Below are 21,227 nucleotides of genomic sequence, written 5' to 3'. Positions count from 1 at the left end.
CCAACACAGTCCTGGACAGGGTGGAGAGCCAACTTCACGGTGGCCCAGGGTTCCTGTGGATCATCGAGCTCATGAGGTGTCCACGTCCGGTGGCCGGCCGACAGGCCCTGGGACCTTCCACCGCTGTCCTAGAGGCCAGACAAGAAGCCCGGACGTGGAATGTGACGTCAGTGTCTGGTATTTGCAAGTGGAAGGTTGTCAGCACGAGAGTGTGTCACCCGTGGAGTGAGTGGCTGTCCCAGGCTGTGTCCTTGTGTTCTCCCTGCACACCTGCCCCTCCCAGGGGAGAGCAGGGCGGGAGAAGCCATCGATGCTGTCCCCAGAGGGTGAGGTGCAGAAGTGCATAGATGGTGGCAGAGATGAGGGTGACCTTGGAAAGCTCATGAAGGTCAGACACCAGAGTGTGTGAGTTCAGCAGGTGACTGGGCTGGGTTCCTCGGCGGGGCTCCTGTCCCTCCACTGAGATCGTTCAGTCTTGATTAAAATTCCACCTGAGCCAAGTGGCCCTGAGTGGACACCAGAGCACACCACGCCCATGGCCGTTGTCACGGCTCCCTGTGGCCCCCAAGGTGATGCGGAGACCCAGCTCACCAAGCATGTCACAGCGGAGACCTGGGCAGGGGGCAGGGCCATGGCCACAGGGACGCTCAGAGCAGGATCCGAGAAGGTGGACCCCATGACCCCAGGAAGAACAGCCCCCAGCTCAGCTCCAGGCCACAGGAAGCCACCGTGCAGCAGTGACCTCGTTGCGAGGCCCCTGGGCACTCCACACCTGCCACGTCCACTTTCACGTCTCCACGAAGTTGCTCAGACGAGGGACCTCAGCACAGGAAGGCCACACGGCCAGCGGGCAGAGCTGAAGCCACCCGCTCTGTACCCGGGACCTGCTCCCCTTCAGGGCCCCCATTCCTAGAGGCAGCGGAGAAGGAAGAGGACAAGCAGCGGAGGACACTTCACACGGAACAGCAGGACTAAAGCATCTCACTGGACACTCAAGATGGCCGCGTGGAGGTGGCTTGGCCAGCTGCTCCGTGGCCTGAAACCAGGAAAGCACCTGGGCAGCTTCCCATCACAGTGGGCGACAAAAGGGTGGACTTTACTGGGCATTACTTCTGGACGGTCAAGGCCGACGGGGACTCAGGGGTGGGATAAAGTAAGGCAGAAATCCCCAGCGCTGCCACCAGCAGTGGTACGTGCCCGATGGGCACCCGGAGCAGAGTGGAGGGGACAGGGGATTAGGAGCCACATGTTCAGAGGCTGAGTGTGGCGGACGTGGAAGGTCACAGGTGAACTGAACCCACGGCTGCCGCGCTCATCCTCGTGTGGGACGGAGCCACACTGTCCCAGCTCCCGCGGGGCCTCAGTGACCAGGAGGTGGTCAAACGCGGAGAGGGGTTCACACAGGGGACCCTGGCTGTGGACACCCCCAGTGCTCCCACACTTGCAGGACCAGCTGGGGAGACATCCCACAGGAATTTTAAATGTCACTTTAAATGAGTATTTTAATTGAGTTTGGAGACTGAAACCTAGAGACCAGGAAACACAGGTTCTGCAGGGGACAGAGGGGACAGAGGGTTGGTTCCGCCACACAGTGGCACCCAGGGAAGCTCCCCAGAGGGCCGTCCCGCCACATGGACTGGCAGCCGCTGGGCCTGGGACGGGCACTGATCTAGAATCTTCAGGCCATCACCGTGCCAAGACCAGCCTGAGCCCAGGGACGCCCCCACTCCAGGGCCTCCCTGTGGGACCCCCTCACCCCACAACCCCCCCAGTGCTCTGGGAAGGACACCCCCTGCTCCAGGGCCTCCCTGTGGGACCCCCTCACCCCACAACCCCCCCAGTGCTCTGGGAAGGGCACCCCCCCACTCCAGGGCCTCCCTGTGGGACCCCCTCACCCACAACCCCCCCAGTGCTCTGGGAAGGGCACCCCCCCACTCCAGGGCCTCCCTGTGGGACCCCCTCACCCCACAACCCCCCCAGTGCTCTGGGAAGGACACCCCCTGCTCCAGGGCCTCCCTGTGGGACCCCCTCACCCCACAACCCCCCCCAGTGCTCTGGGAAGGGCACCCCCCCACTCCAGGGCCTCCCTGTGGGACCCCCTCACCCCACAACCCCCCAGTGCTCTGGGAAGGGCACCCCCCCACTCCAGGGCCTCCCTGTGGGACCCCCTCACCCCACAACCCCCCCAGTGCTCTGGGAAGGGCACCCCCCACTCCAGGGCCTCCCTGTGGGACCCCCTCACCCCACAACCCCCCAGTGCTCTGGGAAGGGCACCCCCTGCTCCAGGGCCTCCCTGTGGGACCCCCTCACCCCACAACCCCCCCAGTGCTCTGGGAAGGGCACCCCCCCACTCCAGGGCCTCCCTGTGGGACCCCCTCACCCCACAACCCCCCCAGTGCTCTGGGAAGGGCACCCCCCCACTCCAGGGCCTCCCTGTGGTACCCCCTCACCCCACAACCCCCCCAGTGCTCTGGGAAGGGCACCCCCCCACTCCAGGGCCTCCCTGTGGGACCCCCTCACCCCACAACCCCCCCAGTGCTCTGGGAAGGGCACCCCCCCACTCCAGGGCCTCCCTGTGGGACCCCCTCACCCCACAACCCCCCCAGTGCTCTGGGAAGGGCACCCCCCCACTCCAGGGCCTCCCTGTGGGACCCCCTCACCCCACAACCCCCCCAGTGCTCTGGGAAGGGCACCCCCCCACTCCAGGGCCTCCCTGTGGGACCCCCTCACCCCACAACCCCCCCAGTGCTCTGGGAAGGGCACCCCCCACTCCAGGGCCTCCCTGTGGGACCCCCTCACCCCACAACCCCCCCAGTGCTCTGGGAAGGGCACCCCCCCACTCCAGGGCCTCCCTGTGGGACCCCCTCACCCCACAACCCCCCCAGTGCTCTGGGAAGGGGCACCCCCCCACTCCAGGGCCTCCCTGTGGGACCCCCTCACCCCACAACCCCCCCCAGTGCTCTGGGAAGGGCACCCCCCCACTCCAGGGCCTCCCTGTGGGACCCCCTCACCCCACAACCCCCCCAGTGCTCTGGGAAGGGCACCCCCCCACTCCAGGGCCTCCCTGTGGGACCCCCTCACCCCACAACCCCCCCCAGTGCTCTGGGAAGGGCACCCCCCCACTCCAGGGCCTCCCTGTGGGACCCCCTCACCCCACAACCCCCCCCAGTGCTCTGGGAAGGGCACCCCCCCACTCCAGGGCCTCCCTGTGGGACCCCCCCACCCCACAACCCACCAGTGCTCTGGGAAGGGCACCCCCCACTCCAGGGCCTCCCTGTGGGACCCCCTCACCCCACAAACCCACCCAGTGCTCTGGGAAGGGCACCCCCTGCTCCAGGGCCTCCCTGTGGGACCCCCTCACCCCACAACCCCCCCAGTGCTCTGGGAAGGGAAGCCGAGAACACCCGACCCACAGGAACCGTTCTGTAGCTTTTCATTAGACCTCTCCCCCTTTCTTCTTCTTCTCTGTTCAGTTGTGACCTGAATGGTCCCTGGACACTTCTGCATGGTCACCTTTGTTCCGTTTCTCTCACTTCTAGCATCGTGTGAAGGCATTTATTTTTGATGGACCAGTGTTTTGCGGAGTAGTGTTTTGAGGACTGGATTTGCATAATTCAGTTTGGGCTTATATTCTTTCATTTTTATGTTTCTAAATTTTTATTTATATGCAATTTTTCTCTCCCTTCTCTGTTTCCCTTGATTCTCTTTCTCTCTTTTCTTCTGCTAACAGCCAATCTCCATTGTTCTCTCTTTCAATATTTCTTTAATTTTTTAACTTCTATTTTCTCTCCTCCCCCCTCACAATCATCACATCCTACATCACTTCTGTTCTCTGTTCAAAACCGTAAACACTTTTGCACACTTTGTTTTTACTGTGGACAATAACTGGTCACACCGTTTCTGTTTATCATGATAATTAACATTGTGGATATCACAGCAGGAACTATTCTGTTTAATGCTGTACATTGTCTGCATTGGCTGTTGTTATTATTTGTCTTCCCCTAAATGGTGAGGAACACCTTCAGGGCACTGTAAGCCCACAGGGTACAAAGTAGTTCCTCAGACCCACACTGTGAGATGGACAGACACACAGACAACATGAGGCAGCAAGGAAACAAACTGCCCCAAACAAAGCAAAGTACTTCAACAACAGAATCCATTAAGATCACAGTGGAAGAAAGGTCAGAGAAGGAGTTTAGGATGTTCTTAAACTGATCTGGGGTAAAGGATGATGTAAGATTTGGAATCAGAGAGAAAATACAAGAAGTGAAAGATCACTTCAATAAAGAGAGAGACTCTGAAAGAAAGTCAAGCACCAATTCTCAAAAATGAAGGAATCAATAAACCAAATTAAGAATTCAATGGAATGTATCGCCAACAGACAAGAGCACTTGGAAAACAGAGTTTCAGGCAATGAAGACAAAATATATAATCTTAAAAATAAAGTTGACCATGAAGAAGAAATGTTAAGAGACCATGAAAAGAACTTCCAAGAAATATGGGATATCATGAAAAGACCAAATATAAGATTTATCAGGATGAAAATTACCCAAGCATTAACAATGAAATGGAAAATCAAATACAGAAATATTACAGGACCCCCAAACCCACAGAATTATAGCAGACCCACACCAGGCACATTATTATGAAAATGCCTCATAAACAGAACAAGGAAAAGTTTTAAAGGCTGCCAGAGAAAAACGGCAGGTAAAATCTAAAGGCAAACCAATCTGGATCCCAGTGATTTCTCAACCCAGACCCCCAGAGCTAAAAGGTCTTCGAACGATGTGTACCAAGCTCTGAAGGTAAATGGAAGCCAGCCAAGCACACCATTCCCAGCACAACTAAACTCCAGATCTGACAATGAAATAAAAACCTCCCATGATAAACAAAAGTTAAAAGAGTTCACAACTAAAAGCCTGCACTATAAAACATTTTCAATAAAATTTCATGAAGAAATGAGAGGTATAACTGAAAACCAGCAAAGGCAGGAACTACACTATGAGAATAGCCAGTCAGGGGCTGGGGCTGGGGCTCAATGGTAGAGCACTCACCTAGAGTGTTCGAGGCCCTGGGTTTGAGCCTCAGCACCACATCAAATAAATAAATAAATCCAACAAAGATATGGTGCCCACTACAACTAAAACATAAATATTAAAAAAGAATAGCCAATCAAAGCAGAAACTCATTCAAATTAAAATCCAGAAATAAAATGATAGCAAATAAAAATCATTTCCAATAATAACATTGAACATAAATGATCTAAATTCATCATTCAGAAGACACAGACTGCAAATTGGATTAAGAACAAGACCCAACAATATGCTGTCTCCAGGAAACTCACCTCATAGATAAAGACATCCACGGACAGAATGAGTCCCGTCAACACGCAGGGGTTTCTAGCTCACCTCAGATAAAGTGGACTTTAGAAGGACGGAAGGACATTCCATACTGCTTAAGGGAACTGTACATCAACGAGATGTGACAATCATAAATATTCATGTCCAAACAATGGAGCATCCATGTACATCAACAAACGCTTCTCAATTTTAAAAAGCAAAGAGACCACAACACAATGATTCTGGATGACTTTACACACCTCTCTCACCACTGGACAGATCCTCCAAATAAAAACTAAATCAAGAAGCTACAGAACGAATAATACAACCAATCATCCAACCTAACAGACATACATAGAGTATTCTACCATCAACGACAGTACTTCTTCTCAGCTGCCCATGGACCCTCCTCTAGAATAGACCTTGTCTTAGACCACGAAGCAAATACAAAATACAGAGATGATACTTTGCATCTTATCAGACCATAATGGAGTAAAATTAGAAATCAATGATAAACAGAAGCTACTCTAAATAATGTGCCACTGCATGACCAATGGATAGCACAAGAAATCAGGGATGAAATGGAAACTCTTAGAGGTGAATGAGAAGACCTCTGGGACCCTCAGGAGGCAGCCGTGAAAAGACACAAAGTCGCCAAGTAACTACCTAACATTACATCTCAAAGCCCTAGAAAAAAGAAGATCGATCAACACCAAAAGCAGAAGTCAAGAAATGATTAAAACCAGAGACAAAATCAATGAACTTGAAACAACAACAACAACAACAAAAATTCCAAATAAATCAACAAAATAAAAAGTTGGTTCTTTGAAAAAATGAATACAATTGATAAACCCTTAGCCAAATTAACCAAGAGAAAGAGGGAAAAAATCAAATTACTAAAATTTGTGGTGAAAAAGAGAATACATGACAGATGCCACTGAAATACAGGTGATCTCAGAAGTCTAATGAGGAAGACATAGAGGATTTAAACAGATGAATCTCAGCAATGAAGTCGAAGACACCATCAAAAGCCTACCAAGAAAGAAGCCCCGGACCAGACGGCTCTCAGCTGAGCTCTAGCGGCCCCCCAGAGAAGACCCACACAGAAGGGGGGCCTTCCAAACTCCATCTGTGAAGCCACCGCCCTGATTCCAAAGGCAAAGACACATCAGGAAGAAGCCTTCAGGCCAATATCCCTGAAGAACAGAGATGGAAGAATTCTTAATAAAATCTAGCAAATCGCATACAAAGCCACATTAAAAAGCTCACCGTGATCAAGTAGGGTCACCCCAGAGATGCAAGTCTGGTTCATCAAACAGAAACCAATCAACGTGACTCATCACATTGATAGACTTAAAAGAAGAACCATGTGATCATCTCAATAGGCACAGAGAACGCGTTTGGCAGGATGCAGCACCTCCTGGTGTGCAGTCCTGGGAAAACTGGGGACGGTGGGAACAGACCCGGACCTTGTGAAAGCCACCTACGCTCGGCCCAGGCCGGCCTCATCCTAAACGGGGGAAATTGAAAAACTGGAACAAGACAGGGAGGCCCTGTCTCACCCCTTGTACTCAGCACAGTCCTGGAAACTCAAGCCGGAGCCATCAGACGTGGAAAGGAATTAGAGGGAGACAGATAGGGAGAGAAGAGCTCACAGTGACCCTCCGTGCCCACGACATGAGCCTGTGTTTAGAAGTTCCAGACAAACTCCACCCGAAGACGTGGAGAACTCACGATGAACTCAGTAGTGGGCAAGTCATACAGCCACAGAGCGGCCGTGTTCCTATGGGACCGATGACAAATCAGCTGAAAAAGGTAAGATACTTGGGAATCAGTCCAACAGAAGAGGAGAAAACCTCGACCATGGAACTAAAGGACACCACAGAAAGAAGCTGAAGACCTTAGAAGATGGAGGATCTCCCAGGCTCCTGGAGAGGCCGAGTGCGTTGTCCAAATGGCCCTACCACCCAAAGTGCTGGACAGATCTGATGCAGTTTCTATTAAAATCCCCATGGCGTTCTCCATAGAGATGGAAAGAGCAGTCACGAAATTCACACGGAAAAACAGAGGCCTAGAACAGCCAAAGCAATTCTCAGAAAGAAAAAGAGTGAAGCGGAGGCCTCACAACACCAGACCTTAACTATACTTCAGAGCTACAGGAACAAAACCAGCACGGCACTGACACCAGATCAGAGACACAGGCCCGTGGCACAGGCCAGGGGACACGGGGACACAGTGAAGTCATACTGCACAAAGGCCCAGAAACGTACATTGGAGAGAAGGTGACCTCTTCAACAAGCGGTGCTGGGAACTGCAGATCCATCCGTAGCAGAATGAAGATCTCTCACCCTGCCCAAAACTCAACTCAGAGTGGGCCAAGGACCTGGGCGCTGGGCCAGAGACCCTGCACCTACTAGAGGAAGATGCAGACCCAGATCTCCATACGTCAGTTAGGAGCCACAGAAGTGAAATCGAGACTCAACCAGTGGCATCACATCCAACTAAGAGGCTTCCTCACAGCGAACCATCAGAGTGTGAAGGGGAGCCGACAGAATGAGAGGGAATCCTGACCACGTGCCCCTTAGGGAGAGCTCTGACCTCCAGACATAAAAAGGACTCAGAAAACTTGACACCAAGGACTCAAATAACTCAGTCAATACACGGACAAAGGAATTGGACAGACACTTCAAAAGAGAAGAAATACAAATGGTCAACAAATACATGAAAAGATGTTCAGCTTCTCTACAATCAGAGAAAGGCAAATTAAAACACACTGAGATTTCACCTCACTCCAGGCAGAATAGCAGCCATCAAGAATACGGGCAACAGTAAGTGTTGGCGCGGACGTGGGGGAAAGGCACACCCATGCACTGCTGGGGGGACTGCAAATTGGGGCAACCATTATAGAAAGTGGTATGGACAGTCCTCAGAAAACTTGAAATAGAACCACCATTTGACGCAGTTATCCCACTCCTAGGTTTATACCCAAAGGACTTAAAACCAGCACACGTGACGCAGCCACATCAGTGTTTAGAGCAGCTCCATTCACAACAGCTGAGCTATGATACCATCCCAGGTGCCCTTCAAGACAGGAATGGATAAATAAAACGTGGTACATATACACAATGGAATATCACTCAGCCTTAAAGAAGAATGAAATTGTGGCATTTGCTGGTAAGTGGATGTGCCTGGAGACTCTCAAGCTAAGTGAAATAAGCCGATCCCCAAACCCCAAAGTCTGAACGTTCTGTCTGATGTGTGGGTGCTGATGCACAACAAGAAGGGCCAGGGATAGACGTTCAGTCGATTAGTCAAAGAGGGGTGGGGAAGGGCAGGGAGAGGGAACAGGAAGACATAGAATGAATCAGACCTAACCTTCCCACGACTCACGACCGTTAGTCCACATCATGTCCCTCCACAGAATGGGAAGTTCACTCCACGTCTGTAGGACACGTCAGAACACATGCTGTCGTACATGAGAAGAACAAAACTAAAGAAGAAGAGACAAGCCGCCCCGCTGGAGGGGACGTGCAGGTGGCCCAGAGTGTGAGCGGCTCTGTGGAGAGCCAGGCGTTCCTCGGGCAGCAAAGATGCGGCCACGGTGTGATGGCAGGAGGGACAGTAAGCAGCGGGTTTAGCCGAGACCTGCCACGACGGCTCCGTGGCCAGGGAGAGAGCACCGCGAGGACCACGCTGATGACCAGGGGGATAGCCAGGGCCAGCTCTCGGGACGGCGGGCACCATCGCGGTGTCTGGACGGGGGACTGAGTGGCTCCCGGGAGCCGGTCCTCAGAGCACTCACCCCGCATACGGGCCGGTTGTCGATCAGAGGACGAGCCGGTCCCCCCCAGCAGGGAGAATGTCCTCAGGCTGCCACAAGCCGGGTCCAGAGGGACACAGTGTGGCCACGTCCTGCTGACACCTGGCCCCGTGTGGCCGCTCAAGGCAGGTCCTTGGGGTGATGGGGCCTGGACGGTGGGTCACTTGAGGACAGGGCGACTGAGGCCAGTGCCTTGGAGGAGGATGGAGGGGTCCCTCCAGTGCATAAGGACTGGCCAGCAGGCACCACTGTCGGTGTGAGGCACCTCACCCAAGGTCCCGGTCAGCAGGACTGCCCCACGCTGCTAGCCTCCACACAGCCTCCACGCAGCCTCCACACAGCCCCCACACAGCCCCCACGCTGCTAGCCTCCACACAGCCTCCACACAGCCTCCACACAGCCTCCACGCAGCCCCCACGCAGTCCCCACGCAGCCTCCACGCAGCCTCCACGCAGCCCCCACACAGCCCCCACACAGCCCCCACACAGCCTCCACACTGCCTCCACGCAGCCCCCACGCAGCCTCCACGCAGCCCCCACGCAACCTCCACACAGCCTCCAGGGCTGCATCCAGCCCCAGCTGACCGTGCTGGTTGGAGCAGCAGGACTAAGACTGCAGAGAGCAAACAGAGAGTGAGAGCTGGAGGCAGGTGCAGAGGGTGGGCGCGAGGTGTGGCACCCAGAGTCAGGAGAACGCCGCGGCCTCCATGAGCCAGTTGTGCTCAGCTACAAACACAAACGCGTAGAAGATACAGAGCGCACTGCATCCCACGGGAATGGCAGTAAGAGTCCAGGGCTTTATTCCAGGATGACATGGGCGCCACTGACCGCTGGTGGCCCTGGCACCTGTGAGTGCAGCCAGTGCATCCCCTGAAGTGACAGAGGTGCTCTATGCCTGCTTTTCACCACTGTCACAAAGTACCTGAGGCTGGGCTGTTATAAAGAAAAGAGGTCTGCTTAACTCCCAGTCCTGGAGGCTGGGAGTCCCCTCAACATGGTGCCAGCCTCTGGCGAGGGTCCCCACTGTTGTGTCACACCGTGGCAGATGGCATTGTGGTGGGAGGGAGTGAGAGGGACACACCACGTGGGACACAGAAGCCACGGGCGGGAGGGACAGTAATGACCTCCCCTGGCCCTAGCGCCAAGGTCCCACCACCCCTCACGTCACCGAGAACCAGGCTCCAGCCCAGGAGCCCTTGGCACACGCAGGCCACATCCAGACGTGTCACTAAGCCAATCACCACCTCCAGACGGCCCAGCAGCCGTTGCAGGGCTCGCAGCTCCACCGAGGCTCAACCCCTGCAGCGCGGAGCTGGGCTGAGGGCCATGCTGACTGCTGACCGCCCAGCAGCCCTGCCCCGCGATCCTGCCTCTCTTGACCTGATAAATGTAAAGTGGGCACAAACCACAGCTCCGGCTGGTCACCAGGATGGCGCGAGCACAGGGGTTTCCCAAAACAGAAGTGAGGAGAGAGCTGGCCCCGCGGTGGCCTCTTACAGACGGGAGCAGAAGCAAGAGGCAGCCTCGAGTGCAGAGGCCGGGCGGGAGGCCGGGGTGGGCAGGCTGCCGGCCACAGATCCCACCTGTGCCTCGCGCTGGGTGAAAACGCCTCTCCAGGTGGCCGCACGACCAAACCACAGAGGCGACCAACGTCACCTTCAAACAAACCCCACGTCACGAAGAGCAGGAGGCAGCGGGTGAGCGCTGTGGGCAGCAGCCTGCTCTCCTGTCCAGCAAGGGCCTCGCACCCCATGCTATGGGCCAGCCGCGGCTGGGCAGCTGAGGGCTTTGCCTGGCCACCAGGTTGGAAACCGGAAACACGCTCCCATTCCTGCATTTCACCCAGAGGGGCAGGGAGGCCAGCTGCCGGGCCAGGCTGGCTGGCCACGGGCAGTGGGAGAGCCACTGTGAACGCCTGGTGCCAGGGAACAAGGAGCCCCTCCTGGCCCCTGTGGCCAGCACAGTGGCCCAGCGAGCAGGGCAGCTGGTGACAGGTCACCTAAGGTGCAGGTCCTACTGAGCCCAGGGACAAGTCAGCTCCTCCAACCCAGGCCAGACGCTGCTCAGAGGGCCGGGTTGCTCGTCCAGCTGTGCCCACTCCCCTGCCCAGGGACGTGGCTTGGGGGGAAGCGGCCCAGGAGGCTCCCGTCCTGCCTTCCCGGGACCTGTGCACCCCAGACAGGGAGTGGCCAGGGTCTACACAGACAGGGGAGAAACGACACTGGACACCACGAGAGAGGAGGGTCACCTCCAGCACAGCCAGGGGCAGACATGAGTCACCAGTCCAGGAGGAGGACATCTCCCGGGTTCCACTCCGAGCGCCTGGTGGTCAGATCACTTGGCCAATTATCTGCCGAAAGTAAGGTAAAAATGTCCCCAAGAGGGGCAGGAGGCTGAGAGGGTGGCTCCGAGCTGGGTCCAAGCGGCCGTGGGTTTCGGCTGGACCTCCCGGGCCATCTGGTGCAAGCTCTGGGGGTTTCTCAGGGGATGAAGGGGACTGTGGGGTCAGCCAAGGACCAGGGCATTCAGATGGCCGTTAACGCCAGCAAGCGACTCAGCGGGCAGCTGCCTCCCCGAGTGCACACAGTGTCACGGTGTTCATTGGCTCTCACGGTGGCCCAGTGTGACCCCACGGGCTGACCCGTCAGTGGCCACAGTCCCCTGGACACGCCTCGGCTCCTCAGCTGAAAGGCTGGACTCCACTGGAGGTGAGGGCAGTGCAGACGCCTCTCACCCCCCGCCCCCGGGCTCACCGGCCCTGGGTCAGGGCTCTTCCTCCCTCGGACCGAGCCCTGAGCCAACTCCAGAGCCGCCCCGTCCCCCACGGCACCGCTGACCCGGTGCTGACCAGATTAGCCAGGCCTGATGGGCGTGGCTGGAGGAAGGGACAGAACTCGAGGCCAGAGCCACCTGCCTGGAGGGTCCTGGGGAGACACTCGCCAAGTAAAGGCTCCCAGGGCTGTCCTCCAGGCAGGGCCGGCCAGGACCCCCGCCCACCCGGTGGAGTCCGCAGGAGCCGTGGCCTCCCGCCCGCCAGGCACCCGCAGCTCAAGCCGGCGTCGGTCGGGTGGCCCACGGATCTAGTGGGAGCTGGTCCTGCTCCCCGAGCCGCTGGGCACCCTGAGGCCTCTGAGGTGCCCCCTGACACCCTTCAGGGCAGGGGCCATTGCTCAGCCTCGAAGGAAGCACATGGGAAACAGAACCAGGAGGGAGAGGGCTCAGGGACCGAGTGGACAGAGGCCACGGAGAGGTCACCGCTCAGAACAGAAGGCAGCTTACAGTGAGGGTCAGGGCCGCGAGGTTTATTTGACTCAGTGAGAGAGGGCCACTCAGGAGACGCAGAGTGGGCAGAGGACAAAGGGGGAGAGTCCAGGGTGCTGCCAGGATGCGGGGGTTCCTGGAGGAGGACACCAGTGGGGCCAGGTGAGGACGGACGCGCAGAGCAGGCGTGCCGGGCAGGGCGGGCCACTCTGTCCCTAACGGTGCAGCCGCACAGTGGTACACGGGTCTCCTAGGGGCAGGCAGGGGAGGGGACAGCAGCCCTGCTGGTGCGGTCACCCTGGACACAGACCAGGTTCCCAAGTCAGCCCACTCCACGCCACGCCCAAGCTCCCACCATTGGCCCAGATGTGCAAGCAGGTCTCCAGGGGGACGCTGCTGATGGCCTTTGCTGACAGTCACTCCCTCCAGCGGGGCAGGAGGAGGGCAGGGCAGACCGCCCACGCCCAAAGGGCACACCACAGGGGGCCGCCAGGCTGCCCAGGCTCAGCACTGCCCACCAGAGGGGCAGGGGCTCCAGGCAAAGAGGTCCAGAGTGGGCCAGGACGCCGCGTGTCCTGTGGGAGTCAGGGTTGGCCCAGGGTTACTCTGAAGGGTGGGGCCTGAGCCCACGGGCCCTGGGGACATGGCTGGTCAGCAGCAGGACTTCTGGCCCAAGGAGACACCACAGCAGGCTGGGCGGGAGCAGGCGGGGCGGCAGAGCAGGGACACGCAGGAGGCCGGGCGGCAGCAGCTGGGCTGGCAGGAGGAGGCACAGCAGGAGGAGACGGGCACACAGCAGGCGGGCCTGCACACGGGGCGGCAGAGCAGGGACACGCAGGAGGAGGGTCTGTAGCAGCAGACAGGCTTGCAGCAGACGGGCACGCAGCAGGACGGCTGGCAGGGGGAGGAGCTGCAGCAGTCAGACTGGCAGCTAGACTGCTGGCAGCAGGAGGAGGAGGCTCCAGAGCAGACGGGCACACAGCACACAGGCTTGCAGCAGACAGGCTTGCAGCAGAGGGACACACAGCAGGACTGCTGGCAGGGGGAGGATGAGCAGCAAGAGGGCTCACAGCAGGACTGCTGGCAGGGGGAAGAGGAGCAGCAAGAGGGCTCACAGCTAGACTGCTGGCAGCAGGAGGAGGAAGTCTCAGAGCAGATGGGCACACAGCACACAGGCTTGCAGCACACAGGCTTGCAGCAGAGGGACACACAGCAGGACGGCTGGCAGGGGGAGCAGCTGGAGCAGTCAGACTGGCAGCTAGACTGCTGGCAGCAGGAGGGGGTGCAGGAGCTGGTGCAGACTGATTGGCAGCAGGGTCTGGACACACAGCTCACTGGGGTGCAGAGGAGGGTCAGGCAGGGGGCTGGGGCGCAGCAGCTGGGCTGGCAGCAGCTGGGGGCGCAGCAGCGGGGCTCGCAGCAGCTCTCTGGGCAGTCGTCCACCTGCCAGGAGGAGTCGGGGCAGGAATCGCAGGAGCCGGGCTGGCAGACGCGGCTGCCATAGCTCAGGTCGCTGGAGCAGAGGGACATGGTGGAGGCGGCCCTGGTGGGTGTGCTGGAGGAGGTGGGTGGGTGTGTGGGTGAGTGTGGGTGAGTGGCCGCGGCCTCCCTCCTTTATACCCCTGCTGTTTGTCCCCTGGCCAGGCAGAGGGAAGACTTCCTGTTCCTGCTGTGGCCTGGCGCCAGGCTGCGTCTCTGCGTGCCCGGGCCAGCGTGTGCACGCTGTCCTGAGCTGTGTTTGTCCCTGGAGGAAACCAGCGAGATGCTCTGATGGCACCCAAGTGCCCTCGTGCAGGGACAGTGGCAGGCAGTGGCGCTCTGGAGCCCAGAGCCCTGTCCCTCAGGAGCGCTCGTTTATGAGCACAGACGTCCCCTCTGGGGGGGCGGGCTTGGGGCCCCAGGGTCTGGGCCTGAGGTGCTGCGGGTGCCCTGCTCTGCACAGGTCCACTCGGCGCCTGGCCCGGCCCACGCAGGAGCTGGTGCTGCTGGTGCTCAGGGAGCCTGGGGCAGGGCTGAGGGCAAGTCTTCCTGGGGCTGCGGGCAGCGGGCAGCAGATGCAGGCCCAGCACAGGAGGGGGACTCTGAGGGCTGGGCGGCCCACTTCTCCAGCCCCTTCCTTGGGCCTGGACAGTCTCCCTGCAGAGGGCTCAGGGCTCCTGCAGCCCCCTGTGCAGAGGACACGGCTCTTCTCCAGGAGCACCCTGCCGCCACAACCAGGCGGGGCAGCTCCCGTCCCCTCGGGACACACACCGAGCATCTAGTGGCCGTGTCTGGGAGCACAGGGGCCTCTTCCTGGGGCTGCTGCTGGCTGGGGTGGCCACCCACGTCCAGTGCTCAGGACCGACAAACACCCCGAGCTCTGGTCATGGGCCCCGTCTCTTCTGCACCACATCTGAAGTGTCCAGGGCAGGCCCAGTGATGCCGGCCGCAGTCTGCCGATGCGGCCCAGGGCTCCACGGGCTGCTGGGGGCCAGCGGGCTGCAGGTCGGGCCTCTCTGCCTCCGCGGGTGCAGCCCTGCTGAGTCAGGTCAGAACGCAGAGCTGGCGGGACCCACGGAAACGCCGCTACTCGCCCAGGACTCCAAGGGCCAAGCCGGTCACTCACAGAAGATCCACAGACAAACCCAGCAAACGCCCAAAGTCAAGTCCCAGGGCCCCAGAGCAGCGGGAGCCAGGGGAGGGACGGAGGGGAGTGGGGCTCCTCCCCAGGCTCGGGAGGCCGGAAGGCCAAGCTCTCAGGGCGTCACCCACCAAGAGCCTGGCCCTCGGAGCCCTCCCTCCCACACAGCGGCAAAGTGAAGACCCCCAGGTCACCAAAGGCCACCAGCCGGCTTGTCACAGCCCCTGAAGGGACAGGCTGAGAAGTGACGGCAGGGAACTCCCCAGGTGAGAGCCAAGACGTGGTGACGGAGGCCGCCCCAGGTCACGAGGGGCGGACGGACACGCCTCCCCCTCTCCTCTCCCCACTCACTAAAAGGCCAGTGGACCAAAGCGTGGGCCGTGTTGGTGGCCTGAACACAGAAGGACGTGTGTGATGCAAGGCTCAAGGAGGTGCGTGGGGCAGTGGAAGCCGTGCCGGGGCCAGCTCAAGTCCAGGGAAGAAGGGCGAGCAGCCCCGACGGGACGCGGCCACAGGCACGTCCACCCTGGTCTCCTCAGGTTCCTCAGAAGTCACAGCTTTGGTGGAGCGAAGGCCGTGGCAGGGCTGGCAGGCGCGACACCACCGGGCATACCAGGAGGGCAGGCGGGACCGTGTCGCGGGGCCAGGCCACTGCTGACCGGAGGCTGGCTCTGGTGAGTCAGAATGAGCAGGTGTGCGGCCACCACGAGGCCCGTGGAGACAAGCAGCCCCCGTGGACACAGGGGAGCCAGGCTCTCGGGGTCAGTGCCCACCGACCACATGCTGGCACTGCAGTGCCGAGTCCCAAACGCTGGACCACTGCGCCAGGAGGACCAGGCTGGGCCCTGGAGCGCGGCCACACTGCGGCTGCCCAAGACGGGACCTTGCTGTACCCATCCCCAGGGACCCTCCAGGGCACGTGCCAGCCTAGAGGTAAGCACAGCCCTCGGGCAGATGCATCCCTTCGCCTTGGAACCACCGGCTGCCATTACTGTGCCCCTGGCCATCGAGACAGCAAAACCACACGGAGGGAAATAAGTAAGAAAGACCTTCCAAAGGGCACGGGAACGGGAGAATATGACCCTGAACAGACCACACAGAGGCCGGGGGCAGGCAGCCACCTTGCCCGCCCCCGCTAGGACACGCATGCGGAAGGGCACCCGGACCACCAGGACAGCACCCCTGACGGACGGGGCTACAGAGCAGCTAGAAAGTCGGTAAGTGTGTGAATACAGAATTGTGACTCGAACTCACACCAACTGAAGAATCGAATCAAGTCAGAGACTGTCAGAGCAGATCTCTAAACATCAGGATTCCACCAGATGCTTTGCACACGGGGGACTCAAACGTGGAGTCAAGTCAAACTAGGACAGCAAGGTGTGTCCATGTGTGTGTGCGCGTGTGTGCATGTGAGTGTGTGAGCTTATGTGTGCATGTGAGTGTGTGCATGTGAGTGTGTGAGCTCATGTGTGCATGTGAGTGTGTACATGTGTGTTCGTATGCATGTGAGTGTGTGGTTGTGTGCATATGTGTGTGTGAGCTTGTGTGTGCATGTGTGTGAGTATGCATGTGTGAGTGCATGCATGTGCGTGTGTGAGCTTGTACATGAGTGTCATGAGTGTGAGTGAGCGTGAGTGTGTGATACAGACAGCAGCCGCAGGGCAGCCGCGGTGGCCTTGGACTGGCAGGGAGGGTCGACTCCCGAGGCGAGGTCTTGCTGGAGATGAAGAGGCTCATGGTCGGTCAGGAGAGCCTAGGACAACAGAGCGAATGTCCACAAACGGGCAGTGACAACACAGTGACAGCCAGCAGGGCCGACAGGAAGGGCGCCAGGCAGCACCGGCTGAGGACTTGGACTCTCGGGCCTTGGCCCAGGGCTGGGCCAGGCAGAGGGTCCACCAGGAAGAGAGCCTGAACCCTGGACGGCCTGGGCACTCTGACGGGAGGACACAGCCTCTGTCCTGGATAGACACTGTCAGGGACAGAAGGTGGGCCAGGCCGAAGACGACCTCCTAGGCTCCAAAGGACAGAAGAAGACAAGCGTGTGCCCTGGCCACCGCGGGATGAAACTAAAACCCATATCAGGAAACCCGGGTCCAAGGAAACGGAGCCGCACTCCTCAAGGGTGGCAGGACCTCAAGACAGAGCGGGAGGGACCTCCGATGTCGGGACCAAAGCTTGGGGAAGCACCGGCCAAGAGAGTCGCAGCAGCTCGTCACGGCACTGAGGGTCGCGGGCCCAGCTCCCACCATAAGGCTCCAGAGAAGGAGGAGGAAGCCACACGGAGCCACACGGAGCCACACGAAGCCACACGGAGCCACACGGAGCCACACGAAGCCACACGGAGCCACACGAAGCCACACGGAGCCACACGAAGCCACACGGAGCCACACGGAGCCACACAAAGCCACACGGAGCCACACGAAGCCACACGGAGCCACACGGAGCCACACGAAGCCACACAAAGCCACACGGAGCCACACGAAGCCACACGGAGCCACACGGAGCCACACGAAGCCACACTGAGCCACACAAAGCCACACGGAGCCACACGGAGCCACATGGAGCCACACAGAGCCACACGAAGCCGGGCAGGGACAGCGCATGGGTCCCAGGAGAACAGAGGGACCAACACCCACCGCGGCTCTGCGGGCCCTTCTGGAAACCAGAGGGACAGCCTTCCCCACCCTCCCTGGCCACCCTGGCTCTCAAAAGTCACCCCTGGAGTTGCCCGGACCCAAGGCTCCCACTTCAGCCTGTCCCCAGGGGAAAGAGACCATGCCCACCACACAGGGCCGTGACCACTCAGCAGCGTCCCCTTAACAGCTGAGAGGCGGGAAGACCAGAGGTTCCCAGCTGAGGAGCAGAAGACCCGGGGCGTCCATGACATGGCCATGTCCTGGAAGGTCACAGGCAGGGTGCAGAACATAACCCGCAAGGGGGGACTCACGCGGGAAGAGAGGGAGGGAGTGGAAGGACTGGGCAACCCTGCACGCCGACGTGCAGGGGCCTCCAGCAGGCGAGACAGAGCACAGGACAGGAGGGGAGGGACTGGAGCCTGGGAGTCCCTGGGGGCCACGCCAGTGTCCCACTCTGCCAACGACCCAGAGCTGGGCTGCCGGACTTTGCTCCTTGGCTGGCGATTTGGAAGTGCAAAGAGAAACTCACCTTTGTCCGCTGTGCATCGCCCAGAACCCCGGGTGTCCGTGTCATTGTGTGTCCGAGTGGGGACGGCAGCGAGGGGCACCCCTGGCCTCCCTCCCTCCAGGCCGGGGTGGTGGGAAGGGACCATGCTAGACAATGGCACCACGCGCCACAGGAGAGCCCGCCACAAGCTGCACCCTTCGAGGTGCCAAAGGACGTCAGGATAAGACCCACGCACAACCTCGGGTGTCGCCAGCCGATCCCCAGCCAGGGGCAGGCCGACCCTGCCGCAGCTGCCGTGGGGGCCTCACTCCCCAGCAGGACAGGCCACTCGATCCCAAGATGCTCCCGGAGGCCTGAGCAGCTGCCCCGCCCGCTGGAGGGGCCTGGCCTGCGCTGGCGTCGGGAACATGGAAGAGGAAGGACGCTCTGCTTTCCTGAAGCCAAGAACCAAATCGCACTGACCTTGGGAGGAAGGCGGGGGACTTTCAAGGTCACGACGATGGAAAATTCCTCGGGGAAGAGGTCACATCTGAAGAAAATCCTGGATGCAGGGAAGCTCCAGGCGCGGGGCGGGGCGGCCGAGAGCTGGAGGCCCCGGGCACCCAGGACCTGCACCGTCCTGACTGCACCCGCAGCGCCATCCGAAGAGACCACCTCCGCCAGGACGTCCAGGGGCCGCAGGTCTGTGTCAAAGATGAAGCCAGATTTAAGGACAGGGAGTCAGTGTAGTGAGGTAAATCAGGTCTGGTACCGAGTAAGGTCCAAAATGAAGCCGCGTTGAGAATGGAGTCCGGGAAAGCAAAGCAGGACAACTCTTGGAATGTTAATGTCCCCAAGGCCCAGAGCCCATCCCAAAGAAGTGTTAACGCAAAGATGGAGATGCTGACCCAAAGTCCTTCCTGCCCAGACCACTCCTTGGGCCCACCTGAGCCCCACCCTGAGGGCCTTCCACCTCCATCCATCCCTGAAAGGTGACAGAACAGCGGCAGGAATGGGGGAAGCTGGATGAAGACCTCAGCTATAAGAAGGGAAGACAGCGCCCTTCCACGGACTCCACCTCCTGGGTGGGAGAAGTCTTTTCTGCTGTCCGTCCACCCTGACCTTGCCTCGGCGTGCTTCTCTGGTGTCATGCTTCAGCACTGGGGAAGCAAGGACTCGCCACCGTGAACAACGGTAACAAAGACATCGCAGGCTGGTCAGACTGGGCTCCCGTGAGGCGGTGACCATGAGGGGCACAGCGGGGACCCCAGCGTCTGAGGCACTGTACACCCAGAAGGCGTCAGAATCCACACAGAGTCCCTTGTGCCAAGCCCTCACCAAACACCAGCGGTGACATGGGTAGTGTGAAGGAGGGGCTCCCACCACCGCAGACGCTGCGGGGACCAGGGCCCTGCACTGAGGCCCCCGCCACACTCTCTGAGACGTCCCCGGGGTCTGCCCGTCCAGCTGGGTGGACCACCCTCACTACAGGCCCTGCAGCCACAAGCACTGCTCCAAAGCAACGTCCAGGCTCCTCGGGGAGCCCCCAGAAGCTCCCTGGGGCAGCCTCCTGGTGGCCGCGGTTGGCGGTGGCAAGCACAGGGTCCCCCTGCAGCCTCCGTTCCCTATTGTTTAAAGGGGTGCTGGGGACCAGAACTGTGCCCCTTCTGAAGCACTCCCTGGGCAGCAGGCCATCAGGACAGAGGACAGCAGGCAAGTGGGCAAGTGGGGTGCCCCTGAGGATCTGATCCAGAATCATTGTGCCCTGCAGAGCACCGGGCCTGCCCCATACTGGGGACACACTGCAGGACAAGCAGTGGATAGCCAGCCACCTGTGCTGGCTCCTGATGGGCGCTGCCCGGGGTGAGTGACATTGCAGACAGGAGGGCGAGGGAGGGCCCTGCAGCGAAGACCAAGAGCACTCGTTTCTCCTTCAGATCAAGGAAATAAAGGGGGAGAATGGCCTCCCCCAGAACAAGACTCGGAGCAGGGACACGGGGCTCAGAACGGAGCCCAGAGACGGAAGGAGCAGAGCAGTCAGAGGGTGGCACAGAAAAGGACAGGACTGCAGGCCCACAAAGCCACGCGAGGAGGCCAGGCTGAGGGCACGGGTGTCCAGCGTGAGAAGTCAGGACACGTGTCCAGAGTGCACACCTCCGCTGGCCAGTCCTCTGCTGGGCAGAGCCAAGGCAGAGCAACTGCAGGAGGGCCTGGCACAGGGACCTGGAAGCTGCCCAGAGCTCACACGGCCTCCGCCCCTGGGCAAAACAGCCCTGAGCCATGGAGCAAAAAGGGACAGGGACTCTCTGATGCCCCTGTGAGTGACCACATGGGCAGAGCCAGAGAACAGCACCATCCGCCAAGCAGAATGTCCAGGGTGACCAAGGGCAGGTCTTTGTTCAGCAAAACTGGCCGTTGTCGGGTCTGTGTTGGCGCTGGACAGCGGCTGCTGGAAGTGGGCCAGCCAGAAGCAGGGTGCTCCAGCCCTGGGTGCTCACAGCTCCGTGGAGGGTGAGGGCCGCAGTGCGCCCAGAACGCTGGCCACTGTCCACCAACCATCCAGACCTCCATGGTCAGATGCTCGCTCACCCTCCCAGAGTCCCGGTTCCTCTGCTGTAACTGGGCGTGGAGACGCTCCCTGGAGAAGCTGGAGGCCGAGAAGGCTCCCCCCTTGCCCCGCCCCTCCCCCTCCCCCTCCCCGCCCCCTCCCCCCCCCAGCGAGCTCAGCAGGGAAGCGGTGGGGAGAAGCCGCCCTTCACCGCTGGATCCCCTCTGCGCCACCTTCCCGACACTCCCACCTCCCCACGTCCTGCCCGGGAGCCAGCGTGCCAGGAACAGGCATCGCACAGGGACAGAAGGCACACAGGCACTTGGGGACCTCTGCGGGTCAAGGCGCTCAAGACCCAGGTGGACAGGCCAGCTCGACCTCGTGGAGAAGGACAGCCTGAAGGCCACACACGTGGGAACCTCCAGCAGAGAAAACGGGGTTCTGGGGATTTAAAGAAGACGCCCGTTCAGCCTCCTCCGCAAAGCCAGGGAGACGCCAGCCCTCGCCTCGTCCT

At 59.6% G+C, this 21,227-nt stretch overlaps 2 protein-coding genes across 2 annotated transcripts in view; both read right to left on the bottom strand.

Annotated features, from left to right (window-relative positions):
• Tspear (thrombospondin type laminin G domain and EAR repeats) overlaps nucleotides 1–19,924 on the bottom strand; it is an 86,653-nt gene extending 66,729 nt beyond the window's left edge. Inside the window, exons 1-2 of the mRNA XM_077110433.1 lie at nucleotides 19,504–19,924; nucleotides 18,649–18,893 (exon numbers count right to left, since the gene is read on the bottom strand). Of these exons, the coding sequence (XP_076966548.1) occupies nucleotides 18,649–18,893; nucleotides 19,504–19,924 (666 nt within the window). The remainder of the gene's footprint in view (nucleotides 1–18,648; nucleotides 18,894–19,503) is intronic.
• LOC143408352 (uncharacterized) lies at nucleotides 13,071–13,949 on the bottom strand. The gene has a single exon (XM_077110389.1). The coding sequence runs from the start codon at nucleotides 13,947–13,949 to the stop codon at nucleotides 13,071–13,073; it is 879 nt and encodes a 292-aa protein (XP_076966504.1).
• Nucleotides 19,925–21,227: the final 1,303 nt, after the last annotated feature.

This window comes from Callospermophilus lateralis, chromosome 10 (genome assembly GCF_048772815.1).
Source record: "Callospermophilus lateralis isolate mCalLat2 chromosome 10, mCalLat2.hap1, whole genome shotgun sequence".
NCBI lineage: Eukaryota > Metazoa > Chordata > Mammalia > Rodentia > Sciuridae > Callospermophilus > Callospermophilus lateralis.
Note: the sequence above shows the minus strand (reverse complement) of the source record. Positions and strands in the feature narration are given on the sequence as shown.